At 41.0% G+C, this 16,412-nt stretch overlaps 1 protein-coding gene across 1 annotated transcript in view; it reads right to left on the reverse strand.

Moving 5' to 3' along the window:
* Positions 1 to 16,412, reverse strand: part of mettl14 (methyltransferase 14, N6-adenosine-methyltransferase non-catalytic subunit) — a 68,494-nt gene that overhangs the window by 19,817 nt on the left and 32,265 nt on the right. Inside the window, exons 4-5 of the mRNA XM_067990924.1 lie at positions 15,503 to 15,580; positions 486 to 573 (exon numbers count right to left, since the gene is read on the reverse strand). Of these exons, the coding sequence (XP_067847025.1) occupies positions 486 to 573; positions 15,503 to 15,580 (166 nt within the window). The remainder of the gene's footprint in view (positions 1 to 485; positions 574 to 15,502; positions 15,581 to 16,412) is intronic.

Genomic DNA, 16,412 nt, shown 5'->3' on the forward strand with positions numbered 1-16,412 from the left:
TAGTCCTGCAGCAACCAAAGTTCTTTCCAGAATTGCGCCTGCTGATTGCAACCTGTTTGCATTTCTCATTTGAGTCTCCAGGGCATTCAAAGTTTATTGTTCAATCTGACACACATACCCAAACTGTTACACAGCCTATCTTTTTTTTATTGCAAATCAGGAATTTTTACTGCAAACTAAACGACAACAGATTGCTATTTAACAATTTCTAACATTGTAAAATTGTACAATAAATTTCAGCAAAATTAGGAACATCTGTATAATCCAGGTGGAACAGTTTAGTGTCACTGAAATATTCCGATCAAATACAAGTTTTGAATCATTTTCTAGTTGTGCACTGTGAGAGTTTGCTTTGATAGCAACATGGTGGCATACTTTAAATTCACAGACTGACTGCAGTTTTCCATGATCAACCTCATCCATAAGAACATCTGTTATTTCCATGGACAAATCCACAACAGACTCTGGTTATTGCTTTGGCTTACCTACATCACGAATAAAGTTTTGGGGCCGATGACCTGTGTCCACAAAATGCTGGCAGTAGTCATTATGTGGGTTGAGGCTTTGTGTACCCTGATGGAAAATTAACAGGTTATACAAAAGACAAAAGCAGGTTAAGAGTAAAATAGCATGGATAACTATCCTGAGGTTTTTGTTAAGGTAGCACATTTCAGTAAAACAGCAAATCTAAGTAGTATTAAGGTTTAAGAGATTAGGGCTAAATTTGGCAATACTGCAAAAGTAAAACTGATAGACACAGTTCAGGTCAAATCAACATTTTTCTCTCTAGCCTATAAAATTCCATGATGTGGAGATGCCGGTGATGGACTGGGGTTGACAATTGTAAACAATTTTACAACACCAAGTTATAGTCCAGCAATTTTATTTTAAATTCACAAGCTTTCGGAGATTTTCTCCTTCTACTGCCTCCCAAAGATACACAAAGCCAACACACCCGGACGTCCCATCGTATCAGGCAACGGAACCCTGTGTGAGAACCTCTCTGGATACATCGAGGGCATCCTGAAACCCATCGTACAGGGAACCCCCAGCTTCTGTCGCGACACTACAGACTTCCTACAAAAACTCAGTACCCACGGACCAGTTGAACCAGGAACACTTCTCACCACGATGGACGTCTCGGCACTATACACCAGTATCCCCCACGATGACGGCATCGCTGCGACAGCATCAATACTCAACACCAACAACAGCCAATCTCCGGAAGCCATCCTACAACTCATCCGCTTCATCCTGGATCACAATGTCTTCACCTTCGATAACCAGTTCTTTACCCAAACACACGGAACAGCCATGGGGACCAAATTCGCACCCCAATACGCCAACATTTTCATGCACAAGTTCGAGCAGGACTTCTTCACTGCACAAGACCTCCAACCAACACTATACACCAGATACATCAACGACATTTTCTTTCTATGGACCCACGGCAAGGAATCACTAAAGAGACTACACGATAACATCAACAAGTTCCATCCCACCATCAAGCTCACCATGGACTACTCCTCAGAATCAGTTTCTTTCTTGGACACACGAATCTGCATCAAAGACGGGCACCTCAGCACCTCACTCTACCGCAAGCCCACGGACAACCTCACGATGCTCCACTTTTCCAGCTTCCACCCTAACCACGTCAAAGAGGCCATCCCCTATGGACAGGCCCTGCGAATACACAGGGTCTGCTCAGACGAGGAGGAACGCGATGGACACCTACAGACGCTGAAAGACGCCCTAGTAAGAACGGGATATGACGCTCGACTCATCGATCGACAGTTCCGACGGGCCACAGCAAAAAATCGCATAGACCTCCTCAGGAGACTAACACGGGACGCAACCAACAGAGTACCCTTTGTCGTCCAGTACTTCCCCGGAGCGGAGAAACTACGCCATGTTCTCCGCAGCCTTCAACATGTCATCAATGAGGACAAACACCTCGCTATGGCCATCCCCACACCTCCACTACTCGCCTTTAAACAGCCACCCAACCTCAAACAGACCATCGTTCGCAGCAAACTACCCAGCTTTCAAGAGAACAGCGTCCACGACGCCACACAACCCTGCCACGGTAACCTCTGCAAGACATGCCAGATCATCGACACAGATACCACCATCACACGAGATGACACCACCCACCAGGTGCATGGTTCATACTCCTGTGACTCGGCCAACGTTGTCTACCTCATACGTTGCAGGAAAGGATGCCCCAGAGCATGGTACATTGGCGAGACCATGCAGACGCTGCGACAACGGATGAACGGACACCGCGCAACAATCGCCAAACAGGAGGGTTCCCTCCCAGTCGGGGAACACTTCAGCAGTCATGGACATTCATCCACCGACCTTCGGGTAAGCGTACTCCAAGGCGGCCTTCGAGACACACGACAACGCAAAATCGTCGAGCAGAAATTGATAGCCAAGTTCCGCACCCATGAGGACGGCCTCAACCGGGATCTTGGGTTCATGTCACGCTACACGTTACCCCACCAGCGAACAAATGTTATCTGTTTTTAATATAATGGGTCATTTGCTAGCTCTCTCTGCCTTCCGGATGTTTCTGCCTCTCTCTGTGTTTTTTTTTCTCTGTTTTTTTTCCCTGTTTGTTTTTTTGTTGAATGTGTATTCGGGGGTTCTGCAGATGACACCTCTCTGTCTGAACACGGTGATTGCCTTGGCAACGGGCAGTTGCAGGGGCAGTCTGTAAACACCATGTATTATTCAATATGTATAAATGCGTAGGCTTCAAGGAGATCTTGAAACATTTACCTGAGGAAGGAGAAAATCTCCGAAAGCTTGTGAATTTAAAATAAAATTGCTGGACTATAACTTGGTGTTGTAAAATTGTTTACAATTATAAAATTCCAGTTTGCCTTTGGTTTTAAGTTTCAGCATAAAAATAGATAGCATTCTGTAATCCTTGAATATACCCAGTGCTCTGCCTAGTTGTTTTATTTATTCAAAATATATCAGAGTATCGTGGATGCTAATTATTACATTTTTGAATGGTGCAACTTTAGAATGAATATTTACATCTTTAAGGTTCTTAAAAGGAAAATATCTAATTAAAATGTCATAATTTCATGGAAATTACGTAGCGTAGGGGTTACATCTCAGCAATCCACTAGATATATTTTTCCAATACAAACAGTTAGGCCCACTAGATAAATGTAATATCCAATTAAATGGCTTCCTCGACATACAAATAATATACCATAAAAGCTCAGAACAGATTGGTAAATAGTAATGAGTGAGATGGGCAAACCCTCAATTAAGGTACTGCAACACATAAACTCCACAAAAGAATCACATTTTCAAATCAAGTCGTTCCCCCCCCACCACCCTCCAAAACAATCATAGATTGTTAGCAGATACCATTTAAACTGATAGTTTAGGTCTCCTGTTTGTTGATGGCTGTGTAATTACAAGGCAACATTTGTTGCAAAAAGCAAAACAAGCAATGTTTTGCAGCATGTGGCTGAAGTGAACACCGTTGCTAATACTTTAATGCAATTATTCACATTTGAAGGTTAAAAGAAGAAAGAACTTTCATTTATATAGCACTTTTCACATCCCCAGAACGCCCTAAAGCTCTTTACAATCAATAAATTACTTTTTGAAGTATGGTCGCTGCTATTTTGCAGGCAAACACGACAGCTAATTTGCACACCGCAAGGTCTCACCAATAGCAATGAGATGATTGAATGTATCTGTTTTAGGAGCATTGGTTAAGGGATACATGTTGGCTAGGACACCATGAGATTTCCCAGTACTTCCTCAAATACTGCTGTGGAATCTCTTGCATTCACCAGCACACACAGACGGTGCCTCAGTTTAACGTCTCATTCAAAAGATTCCCTCACTACCACACTGAAATGCCAGCCTAGAACACTTGCTCAAGTCCTTGGAGTGGGACTTAAACGGATGATCTTCTGAATCAGAAGTGAGAGTGCTACCACTGATTCAAGGCTGACACTATAATGCTGTAAAAACTATTTTATAGTTGTTCTCACAGGCTGTATGGTTCTAAAATGCTAGTCAATACCATAAGATTTCTCTCTATGCAGATGATATATCATTGTACATTCATGACCACCTGTTTTCTCTTCCTGATATTCTTGCTTGTTTAATCAATCTGTTTTTCAGTCAAGGTATAAAATCAATTATACAGACTGAGGCCACATCTTAAATCTGTCCTTCCTTTGACAACTAAAATTTCAATTTTATTATTGCAAATTAACTGAGCCAGGCTTTAAGTACCCGAGACCGATGACTTATGTACAAATTTTTCCCCCATTTCCACATCATTCAAGAGGAAATGTCCAGAAAGCTCTCCCTTCCACTGTCATAACTAGATGGACTAGAGGAATATATTCTTCATCATTGCCATTATCTTTCATAAATTCTGCTGGTTCATATTGTAAAGGGAACTTTTAGGAATCTAACTGAAGATATCCTAATTCATCTGAAATGGTAAGCAGCTCAGTATCAAACTTAAATACATTCAGTTCTGTACCACTCAAAGCAGCACTGCATTTTATTATTGGCCGTTTCAAATAATATTGATGCGGATTGCTAGATGTATGGATAGCTATAGAGCAACAGAGTAACCTATCTATCTCAATAGGGCTGATTCCGAGGTAAGGCAAGACCAAACAATGGCCCATAGTTCTGGTGTTCACACACCCATGCTGTTTGTATGGTGGCCCATCGTGCTGGGTTCTGTGGGGTCCAAAGTCCCTGTGCATTTTTTTTAAAAACGTGCACTGGAAGTGCTGAGTCATTTGGGGGTGGTGGGCCAGGGGATGGGGGTGGTGGCGGCGGCGGGTATGTGGAGAGGAAGAATATGAACTGCAGTCCTTAAAAGGCTGCTGCACATTTTGGGTGGAGACTGATGGCTGGGTAAAGAATATGGCTGGAGGAGCACTGCCAAGTGCCCCATTCATTGAAGAGACCTTGGAAGTCTTGCTGGAGGTGCAACAGAAAATTGCGACGTATGGAGAACTCTTTCACATCTATTGGTGACAAGAGCGACTGCACAATAAGTTTGAGTTGAAAAAGACCACCAAGATAGGCTTCCATGAAAAGAAAGGAATGCCTCTACTATGCAATCACTAAACATTCAGGCCATAGCTTGTTGCCATATCAGCAATGCAACCTGAAAAGCACTGGCCACAACCCTCACATCCCGTCACCACCATCTCAGTAAAGGTGCAGCTCCGACTTGGCAGCTTGAGTTTTGCTCACTGAATGTTGTATCACCAGTTAATATGGCTCCTGAAACTAATTGCATGATCCCTACCCCTCCTTTCAAACATGGTGGAATGTAGACTAGACACAAACTGAACCTGGTCTTCAGTGCGAATGTAGAAATTCTGTTTTGGTAGAAGGCTACACACAACCTTTGCAAGAGAACATACACACAGCAAAGCAATTAATCCCTGCAGCCATAAGCGATAAAGAGCAGGTCCTCCAAATAACTAGCATGAAGGCCAATAAGGGAAAGGGTGAGATAACTTGGTGGCTTTGTACCAACCCAACAAGTAAGGCCTCACTTCAATTTCCTACTCGTACTAATATTTTACACAGTGAACAAGAGGCTGCCATATCTGCCCCTCTGCTGCAAATAACCATTTAGGCCATACCTCATTAGTCACAACTATTGGTTCCATATTCGATGTCAACACATGTTCCCTTTCCTATTAAGAACAATTATTAAAAACAAATTAAATTGCCTGTACAGCAATGTGCACAGCATCGGAAACAAGACGGGGGAACTGGAGCCAATAATTCATAGCGAGGAGCCAGTTATAAGAACATGAGAAATAGGAGCAGGAGTAGGCCAATTGGCCCTTCGAGCCTGCTCCGCCATTTAATAAGATCATGGCTGATCTGATCCTAACCTCAAATCTAAATTCATGTCCAATTTCCTGCCTGCTCCCCATAACCCCTAATTCCCTTCACTTCCAGGAAACTGTCTATTTCTGCTTTGAATTTATTCAATGATGTAGCTTCCACAGCTTCTTGGGGCAGCAAATTCCACAGACCTACCACCCTCTGAGTGAAGAAGTTTCCCTTCATCTCAGTTTTGAAGGAGCAGCCCCTTATTCTAAGGTTATGCCCCCTAGTTCTAGTTTCACCCAACCTTGGGAACATCCTCACCGCATCCACCCGATCAAGCCCCTTCACAATCTTATATGTTTCAATAAGATCGCCTCTCATTCTTCTGAACTCCAATGAGTAGAGTCCCAATCTACTCAACCTCTCCTCATATGTCCGCCCCCTCATCCCCGGGATTAACCGAGTGAACCTTCTTTGTACTGCCTCGAGAGCAAGTATGTCTTTTCTTAAGTATGGAGACCAAAACTGTATGCAGTATTCCAGGTGCGGTCTCACCAATACCTTATATAACTGCAGCAATACCTCCCTGTTTTTATATTCTATCCCCCTAGCGATAAACGCCAACATTCCATTGGCCTTCTTGATCACCTGCATACTAACTTTTTGATTTTCTTGCACTAGGACCCCCAGATCCCTTTGTACTGCAGTACTTTCCAGTCTCTTGCCATCAAGAAAATAACTTGCTCTCTGGTTTTTCCTGCCAAAGTGCATAACCTCACATTTTCCAATATTGTATTGCATCTGCCAAATCTCCGCCCACTCACCCAGCCTGTCTATATCCCCCTGCAGGTTTTTTATGTCCTCCTCACTCTCTACTTTCCCTCCCATCTTTGTATCATCTGCAAACTTCGATATGTTGCACTCGGTCCCCTCCTCCAAATCGTTAATATAGATCGTAAAGAGTTGGGGACCCAGCACCGACCCCTGCGGAACACCACTGGCTACTGGTTGCCAGTCCGAGAATGAACCATTTATCCCAACTCTCTGTTTCCTGTTAGATAACCAATCCTCCACCCATGCCAGAATATTACCCTCAATCCAGTGATTCTTTATCTTGAGCAATAATCTTTTATGTGGCACCTTGTCGAATGCCTTCTGGAAGTCTAAATACACTACGTCCACTGGTTCCCCTTTATCCACCCTGTACGTTATGTCCTCAAAGAACTCAAGCAAATTTGTCAGACATGACTTCCCCTTCGTAAAGCCATGCTGACTTTGTCCTATTAAATTATGTTTGTCCAAATGTTCTGCTACTGTCTCCTTAATAATAGACTCCAAAATTTTACTCACCACAGATGTTAGGCTAACTGGTCTATAATTTCCAGTCTTCTGTCTACTACCCTTTTTAAATAAGGGTGTTACATTAGCAGTTTTCCAATCTGCCGGGACCTTTGCCGAGTCCAGAGAATTTTGGAAAATTATTACCAAAGCATCCACAATCCCCACTGCCACTTCCCTCAAGACCTTCGGATGTAAGCCATCAGGTCCAGGGGATTTATCCGCCTTGAGTCCCATTAATTTACTGAGTACCAATTCCTTAGTGATTTTAATCGTATTTAGCTCCTCCCCCCCCCTTAGAGCCCCCTGTTTGTCCAGTGTTGGGATATTCTTAGTGTCCTCTACCGTAAAGACTGAAACAAAATATTTGTTCAGCATTTTTGCCATCTCCATGTTGCCCACCATTAATTTCCCGGTCTCATCCTCTAAGGTATAGTAGGGATAACTGAAATGCGGCTATATAAAGAACAGGACTGGCAGTTAAATATTGCAGGATGTAACATATTTAGAAAGGATTGGAAAGGAGTAAGGCGGGTGGGGTAGCTGTATTAATAAGAGACAAGATAATGGCAATAGAAAAAAAAGACGTTAAGTAATATTAAGATAGAAACAGAATCCATATGGATAAGATGGGATCGACAAAGGATAAGAAGGGATCGATCACGTTAATGGGTATATTTTACAGACCACCTAATAGAGGGAGGGAAGCGGAAGATGAAATATGTAGGTAAATCTACAAAATGAGTAAAAAACATTAAGTAAGAGTCATGGGCGATTTCAACTACCACCAAATAAACTGGCAAGAAGCTGTAGGGAAAGGGAAAAAGGGAATGGAGTTTTTACAGTGTATACAGGACATCCTTTGCGCTTGTTGGGCTTCTCACATTCTTACCCAGTATGTGAGAAGCCCAACAAGCGCAAAGGATGACCAAAAAATTGATAAAAAGGGAGAAAATAGAATATGAAAGTAAGCTAGTAAGAAATATAAAAACAAATTGTAAGAACTTCTACAAGTATGTAAGAAGGAAGAGAGTAGCAAAAGTAAACGCTGGTCCCTTAGAGGCCGAGACAGAAGAAAATATAATGGGGAATAAGGAAATGGCAGAGGCATTAAACAAATATTTTGTATCTGCCTTCACAAAAGATGACACAAAAAGCATACCAGAAATAGTGGGAAACCAAGGGGCTAATAAGAGTGAGGAACTTAAAATAATTAATATCAGTAGAGAAAATGTACTGGAGAAACTAATGGGACTAAAAGTCGATAAATCCCCTGGACCTGATGGCCTACATTCTAGGGTTCTAAAAGAGGTGGCTGCAGAGATAGTGGATGCATTGATTGTGATCTTCCAAAATTCTAGATTCTATAATGGTCCCAGCAGACTGAAAAGTAGCAAATGTAACCCCTTTATTTAAGAAAGGAGGGACAGAAAAAACAGGGAACTATGGGCCAGTTAGCCTGACATCAGTGGTTGGGAAAAGGCATTCGATAAAGGGCCACATAAAAGGTTGTTACACAAGATTTTTGGACGTAATATATTAGCATGGATAGAGGATTGGTTAACAGACAGAAAACGGAGAGTAGGGATAAACGGGTCATTTTAAGATTGGCAGGCTGTAACTAGTGGAGTGCCGCAAGGATCCATGCTTGGGCCTCAGCTATTTACAATCTATAATTAATTACTTAGATGAAGGGACCGGGTGTAATGTATCCAAGTTTGCTGATGATACAAAGCTAGGTGGGAAAGTAAGCTGTGAGGAGGACACAAAGAGGCTGCAAAGGGATATAGACAGGTTAAGTGAGTAACCAAGAAGGTGACAGATGGGAGTATAATGTGGGGAAGTGTGAGGTTATTCACTTTGGTAGGAATAGAAGAACAGAATATTTTTTAAATGGTGAGAAACTATTAAATGTTGGTGTTCAGAGAGATTTGGGTGCCCTCGTACAAGAAACACAAAAAGTTAGCATGTAGGTACAGCAAGCAATTAGGAAGGCAAATGGCATGTCGGCCTTTATTGTAAGGGGGATGGAGTATAAGAGTAAGGAAATTTTATTACAGTTGTACAGGGCTTTGGTGAGCCCTCACCTGGACTACTGTGTACTATGTACAAAGAGATAGAACAGCAGTGGGGAATATGATAAACGATGTTCAGGAGAAATATATTCCTCGTAAAAAAAAAGAACAATGATGAAACACCATGGATGAAGAGAGAGATAAGGGTAAAATTGAAACAAAAGAAAAATGCATTACCCTAAGTACACAGACAATAAAGGAGGATGGCAAAAGGGAATATTAGGAAAGAAATCAAAAAAAAATTAGGAACGCAAAGAGGAACTTCAAAATTAAATTATCAAGGAATATATAAAAAAAGTAAAGTATTCTACAGACTCAAATAACAAAAGAGAAATCAGGATAGGGATAGGGCCACTAAGGGATGCACAAGATAAACTTACAGGTAATGACAGCAAAATGGCAGAAATATTGAACAGTTACTTTGCTTCAATATTTACCAGGCAAACTAACAAGGTGGGCATGACATCAGAAGAGGAGATCAAAAAAGATATAAAGACATTTAAGATAGAAAGGGGGAGATAATTGATAAAACTAATCAAACTTAAGCGAAAGGATAAAACCCCTCGTCTGAATGGATTGCATCCACGCATATTAAAAGTTAAAGAGATAGTAGAGGCACTATTACATATATATATATATATATATATATATATATATAAATTAATTAGACATGGGGAAAGTGCCAGAGGACTGGCATACAGCTAATGTTATTCCTATATTTGAAAAGGGAGATAGAACAAGTCCAGGGAACTATAGGCCAGTTAGCTTAACGTCAGTGGTAGGAAAGATAATGGTACCTTTCCTCAAAGATGTAAGTGAAAAACATCTAGAAACCAAAAAAATAATAAAGAGAAGTCAGCACAGATTTCAAAAGGGAAGGTCATGCTTGACCAATCTTACTGAATTCTTTGAAGAAGTAACAGAAAGAGTAGACGAGGGTAAGGCCTTCAATAAGGTACCGCCATGTAAACTCACGACTAAGTTCAGAGCATGTGGAGTCAAGGGACAGGTAGAAGAATGAATAACAAGCTGGCTACAAAACAGAAGAGAGAGTAGAGGTTAAGGGTAGCTAGTCTGACTGGCAAAAGCTGGGAAGTGGTGTTCCACAGGGATCATGCTGGGACCACTGTTGTTCGCAATTTACATTTATGATCTGGACTTGGGAACCGGAAGTACAATTCCAAAATTTACAGACGACACCAAATTGAGGGGTGTGGTTAATACAAAGGAAGAATGCATCAAAATGCAAAAAGACATTAATAAACTTGCAGAATGGGCAAATGAATTTCAACATAGACAAGTGTGAGGTGTAATTGGCAAATGAATTTCAATATAGACAAGTGTGAGGTGTTGCATTTTGGTAGGAAGAATAAGGAGACAACATACATCTTGGATAATAAGAGTCTAAATGGGGTAGAGGAGCAAAGGGATCTCGGGGTACAAATCTCGCCTCTGTGTCAGAAGGTGGTGGGTTCAAGTCCCACTCCAGAAACTTGAGCATATAATCTAGGCTGACACTCCCAGATCAGAGACGAGCGAGTGCTGCATCTTTTGGATCAGACGTTAAACTGAGGCCCCGTCTGCCCTCTCAGGTGGACATAAAAGATCCCAAGGCACTATTTCGAAGAGGAGCAGAGGCATTATCCCCGGTGTCTTGGCCAACATTTATCCCCCATCCAACATCACAAACAGATTATCTGGTTATTATCACATTGCTGTTTGTGGGAGCTTGCTGTGCGCAAATTGGCTGCCACGTTTCCTACATTACAACAGTGACTACACTTCAGAAGTACTTCATTGGCTGTAAAGCGCTTTGGGATGTCCTGTCAGGCGCTATATAAATGCAAGTCCTTTTTTTTTGAAATAGGACTGTTCATGGAGGGTCCCATGGGTTGTCTTTAAGAGAAAGTCCTGCCATGACTCCTTGACCCCACCATTCTGCCTGGCCATGCATCGGTTTCAGTCACTTCTCTGCCCTCCTCCGCAAGCTCACATCCTGAATGCAGGGGCTCCCCCCTTTGAATGGTAAAGTTGTGCAGCACACTATGATATTTGGCACTTCAAGAATGTAGCATAGGACCCCACCTAATCTGTCTAGAAGCACCACTTTAACATACGAAAGGCAGATGTACTGCCCACTGCAAGCAGCCCATGATATCACCAGAGTTTGAAAGGAGGCATGATCCTATTTTTTCTCCACCTCAGTGTAAGGGTCCTCGAGTGGTTTTAATAGTCAAGGCAGCAAAGGGTAACACTGGCCCTTCCAGCAGCCATCCACCCATTCGTCTGGTCCCTCAAATAGTTGTGGCACTGTAGATTGGCAACTTCATGATGCCTTCATCCTGAGACAGAGTATTTTGCAGTCGCCTGTATATTCTTTATGGAACCGAGCCAGTTGACAGAAGTGCTCAGCCTGCTGGTTATTCCTGCCTTTCCATTGAGAAAGTGACAAACATGTTGCCCCTGGTAAACAGGGAAGGATGAAAGTATGTAAAAACAAACTTGCATTTATACAGCACCTTTCGCGACCTCAGGACATCCCAAAATGTTTCACCATCAATTAATTACTTTTGAAATGTAGTCACTGTTGTAATGCAGGGAATTACGGCAGCCAACTTGTACACAGCAAGGTCCCACAAACAGTAGTGAGATAAGCAACCAATTATACTGTTTTCAGTGATGTTGATTGAGGGATAAATGCCAGGACACCGGGAGAACACTTCTTTTCTTCGTCAAATAATACTATGGGGTCTTTTACGTCCACCTGAACAGGAAGACAGATTCAATATGGATAGGCAACTCTAGCACTAACACTCAAATCATTTTCAGCTATGTTGGTATAAGCTGGGTGACCTATGGCATTCCCACTGAGAAGTTTTTTTACTTTTACTTTTTAAAAAAATAAATAAATATACTACTCTGGTACCAACTCCAGACTCAATGGGGGAAGGCTCCACCTCTGCATTCGCCAGCTTGTCATGTTCCATTAATTAGAATGATTGGGGGGGAAAATCAAGGGCTATCGAGTGCAGAAGTGGAAATCCCCTGCCAATGTCCTGCAACTAAGTCAAGGCTGCCTGTCTTTTCAAAAGGACTCCCATCATGAGCTTTTAATTTAAAAAAACACTAAAGAATTAACAACATTCCTTTGATTTTAATTCTTGTCATTTCTAATATTTTAAACATTTTGTTTAAATGAATGAGTGATGATTTTGGTACTGGCCTGGAAGAGTTACTGTGCCCAATGATATAGGAATGAATATACTCACAGCTGAAGTGCTTTGAGTTAATGATAAAGTTAACTGCTGTTAATTCTGCTCCCTTAAACTGTTGCAATCAGAAAATCCTCTATGCCATTGTCCTGGTTGCTATTTGAGTTCCCTGTTTATAGAATACCCAAAGAAAATTACTTAAATGGTATTCCTCATTCATCAAAATGTCAACATACACATATTGTTCATCATCTTTATGGAGGAAAAGCACCTGAGATAGTGCCCCTTAACAATTTCACACACTTTCCAAGTGACCCTGAAATAAGTCTGCATTTATCTCAATAATCAGGGCCTCAGGAATCCTTTATAAGCTATCAGGCCTCGATAAACAACAGTCTAAATCACATCTTCCCAAATAATCCTAGTGACTAACCATGTGGGGAAAAAAGTTGAAAACCTGAAATTCTTGTTCAGATGACATGTCCGTTAAGTGCATTAAGCTGGCACCTCAATGGCCACTGCACAACAATGCAAATGCTATTATTCAAAAGGAAATGCAAGTTTCATGATAATGAATAGCTTGAAATTAGCTCCCCCATCCATTAGGGCTCTGGAGGAAATACTACTTCTCACCTTTAAAGATGGGATGAACACCTGGAAGGTCACAAATGAAATCACTGATTCCAGGTGAACCAACTGATGAACCAATAGCCCTAGATATAGACAATAAGGTGCCAGCTTCACCTACATCAGTAATTGAGTTGCAGTAATTGAAAAAAGCCAGCCACTTCCTCAGTTCCTCAAGAATAAGTATCGCTGTTGGTAGGTTACTTTTGCATTTGTAGGTATTTATCAGTCAGAACTAATGCTTTCTGGCACACACTACTGGTATTGGTATACACTGGGATCCAGTCAATTAGCAGTAATACAGAAACAACTGCATAAAATGATGCCAATGTCTACACTGGCAGGATAGTACTAACATCACAGCATCAGCTGAAGACCTAAATGCTTTGTTCACATGCTCCATGTCAACAGAACTTGGCCTGACTACAGAATCTCAAGGTTGAGTAGGTTTCTGTGATGTTGCACATTCACTAAGCGGATTCTCAAGTTTTCAATTGTTGTTACAGAATGTCCTACAACTAAATTAACTAATTACACTAAAAAATGCTACCTAAATTATACACCCATAAATGTTAAGGTCAAATCAGATTCCTCAAACACTTTCTTCAGTGCATTCAATATACCACCTATACACAAAATTGACTGAATATAGCACAAAATACATTGGTGTTAAGAAAGCCAGTGCAGAAAAGTATTGCTGGAGTTTCACACATTTGCATTAAGAGATATTCTATCTTACTGGTCAAATACCTCTACCTCACTGGCAAATATTGCAAAAGTTGCACTTTGACATTTTATTCCCAACCAAAATTATCTATGTATCTATAGGGGACCATCAATAATAAACTTCCAACGCTTTTGTTTATGCAAGCATCAATTTTTTATCATATGTACAAAAGGCTCTAGAAGTAAGTTTTATCAAATAGGTTCAAAAATTATTATTCTTTAACTGAAAGGGCAATGCACAATTAAGAAAAGCATGGTTACTTGGCTTTTTGAATTGTTAGTATTTTCTTTTTTTGATTGGAAGGATTGTTACTCTTCCCTGCCTTCCCCATAGTGTCGCTTTATAGACTTAATTTACAAATGAATGAACATCAGTACTGATAACTAAACATTTTGTAACTTTAAAAAGTTACCTAGAATGATGAACTATTGCTCCTCTGGAATATTTGTAGCAATATTGTCAGCCTGTCGCACTTGGTTGCATTCTCTCCTGAGGTTGTGGGTTCAAGTCCCATTCCAGGAGATTTCTGACTATAATCTAGACTGACAATCTATGCAGTACTGCGAGAATGCTGCATTGTCAGAGTTGTCGTCCTTTAGATGACAGGTTATACCGAGGCCCCGTCTATCTATTCCAATAGATTAATTTGATAAGTGGGATTTCGTCCAGTATCCTTGCCAGAATTACTCCCTCAACCAGCACCACTAAAAACTGATACACTGCTCATTAATCTTATTGCTACTTGTGGGGTCTTGCTGTGCACAAAATAGCTACTACATTTGCATACATCACAATTATTTGGACACTTAAGCATTTAATTGTATGCACACATTTGAGAAGTGATAAGGTACTATATAAATGTACTTTTGTAACAGAGTTTTGTAGAATTTTGTCAATTTAAAATATTTCTTGTATATAAAATGCAACATTTTTGACTCTAACTTAAGGCCAGTAAGACAAATGATGAGTGGGGGCCTGGGTGACTGGAAGTGTTCATGTGCTATTAACAGCCAGACTGCTAATTGTTGCATGTTATTAACTTTGACACAATGGGAATTATTAGGTTTGATTCTAAGCATTTCTCGCCATTCTAATATAATGGTTTTAGATTCAATGCACCAGACAGGGCAATAAGCTGACCCGATACATAGATGCCACAAGTTCTACAACCCGCTGAGAACTCTGCGTTCCTCTAATTCTGGCCACTGGTGCATCCCCGACTTTCTTCGCCCCACCACTGGCTGTCATGCCTTCAGCTGTCTAGCCCCTAAGCTCTGGAATTCCCTCCCTAAACCTCCCCGCCTTTCCACTTGTCTCTCCTCCTTTAAGACGTATTTGGTGACAGAATCACCATGGTAGAAGCATCATCACAAGGACTGCAAGATTCAAGGAGAAGGACTGCCATCACCACCTTCTCGGAGCACCTAGGGATGGGCAATAGACACGGCCTTGCCTGTATGGCCCACATCCCATGAATACATTTTTTTTTAAAAACCACAGAATACCAATTTTGCCATGATGAATGCCATTTAAGCCAAACCGCTCTTAAAAATAGACAAAAAGTGTTTAAAATGTTCACAAGTGCATGCAGTACTTTAAATTGCTTGTGGCTTCGTTTACTTCAACAACATCCAATTGAAAAAATCCTGAGCTGCAAATTTATTTACCTTTAAGAATGTGCTGGAATCCTTGTAGATTTCCTCATTATATTGCATTTCGGTTTCTTCTTCTTCCACCACTTCATCCTGCCAACAAAATAAGTAACTTATATTAGTGAACATTAAAATAGTTCCAAGATTCTAGGGGGTAGCTTCCACTTATAGGATTGATTGGACCGACTCCTGCACATTTGTGGCAGCCATTTTAGAATATCCTACGTGTATAGCTGCACAGACTATTTCCACCAAGATACAATGCAACCTTCAACTTTCCAATAAACTTTCATTTAAAATAAAATTAATATTCCTTGGATTTTTTAAAATATCAAAATTCCTACCCCAACAAAGGCCAGTTCACATCTCCTTCTCTCCATGCTGCTCTGGTGAGATCACTGATGGGGAGGAGACACAGGCATCCCAGAGCAGCACTATGCATTTTAATGGCAAAACCACAACCTCAGACCAACCCCAGGAAACGCATTACCAGCTAGGTACACTACATAAAGTTTAATTATCACAACATGAATTCTCTTGAGCGCGTCTTGACATAGCATTTGACAAACATTTCAATTTTTCTTAAACTATTAATTAATAAATTGGGTCGGTTTTATGGTTGACATAGGCCAGTGTTTTCGAATAGAAATTGCTGACTAGCCATAGGTGTGGCTACAGTGACACCGTTTTAGTCACATGCACAAATTTCAGTAGAAAACACCTTGCATACGCTCATACAATGCAGGTACATGTACATACGTGTATATTTGCTTAACAAACATTTACCACCACTCAGTAACCAAGGAAGTAAGACACTCAACAATGATAAAGCACTCGTACACTCTGCTTTTCATCTTACCATTTTACCAACAAATGCACAAAATTGTTAAAGAATAACATGTGTATGCCATGCAAGTATAAATAT

Source organism: Heptranchias perlo, chromosome 1 (genome assembly GCF_035084215.1).
Source record: "Heptranchias perlo isolate sHepPer1 chromosome 1, sHepPer1.hap1, whole genome shotgun sequence".
NCBI lineage: Eukaryota > Metazoa > Chordata > Chondrichthyes > Hexanchiformes > Hexanchidae > Heptranchias > Heptranchias perlo.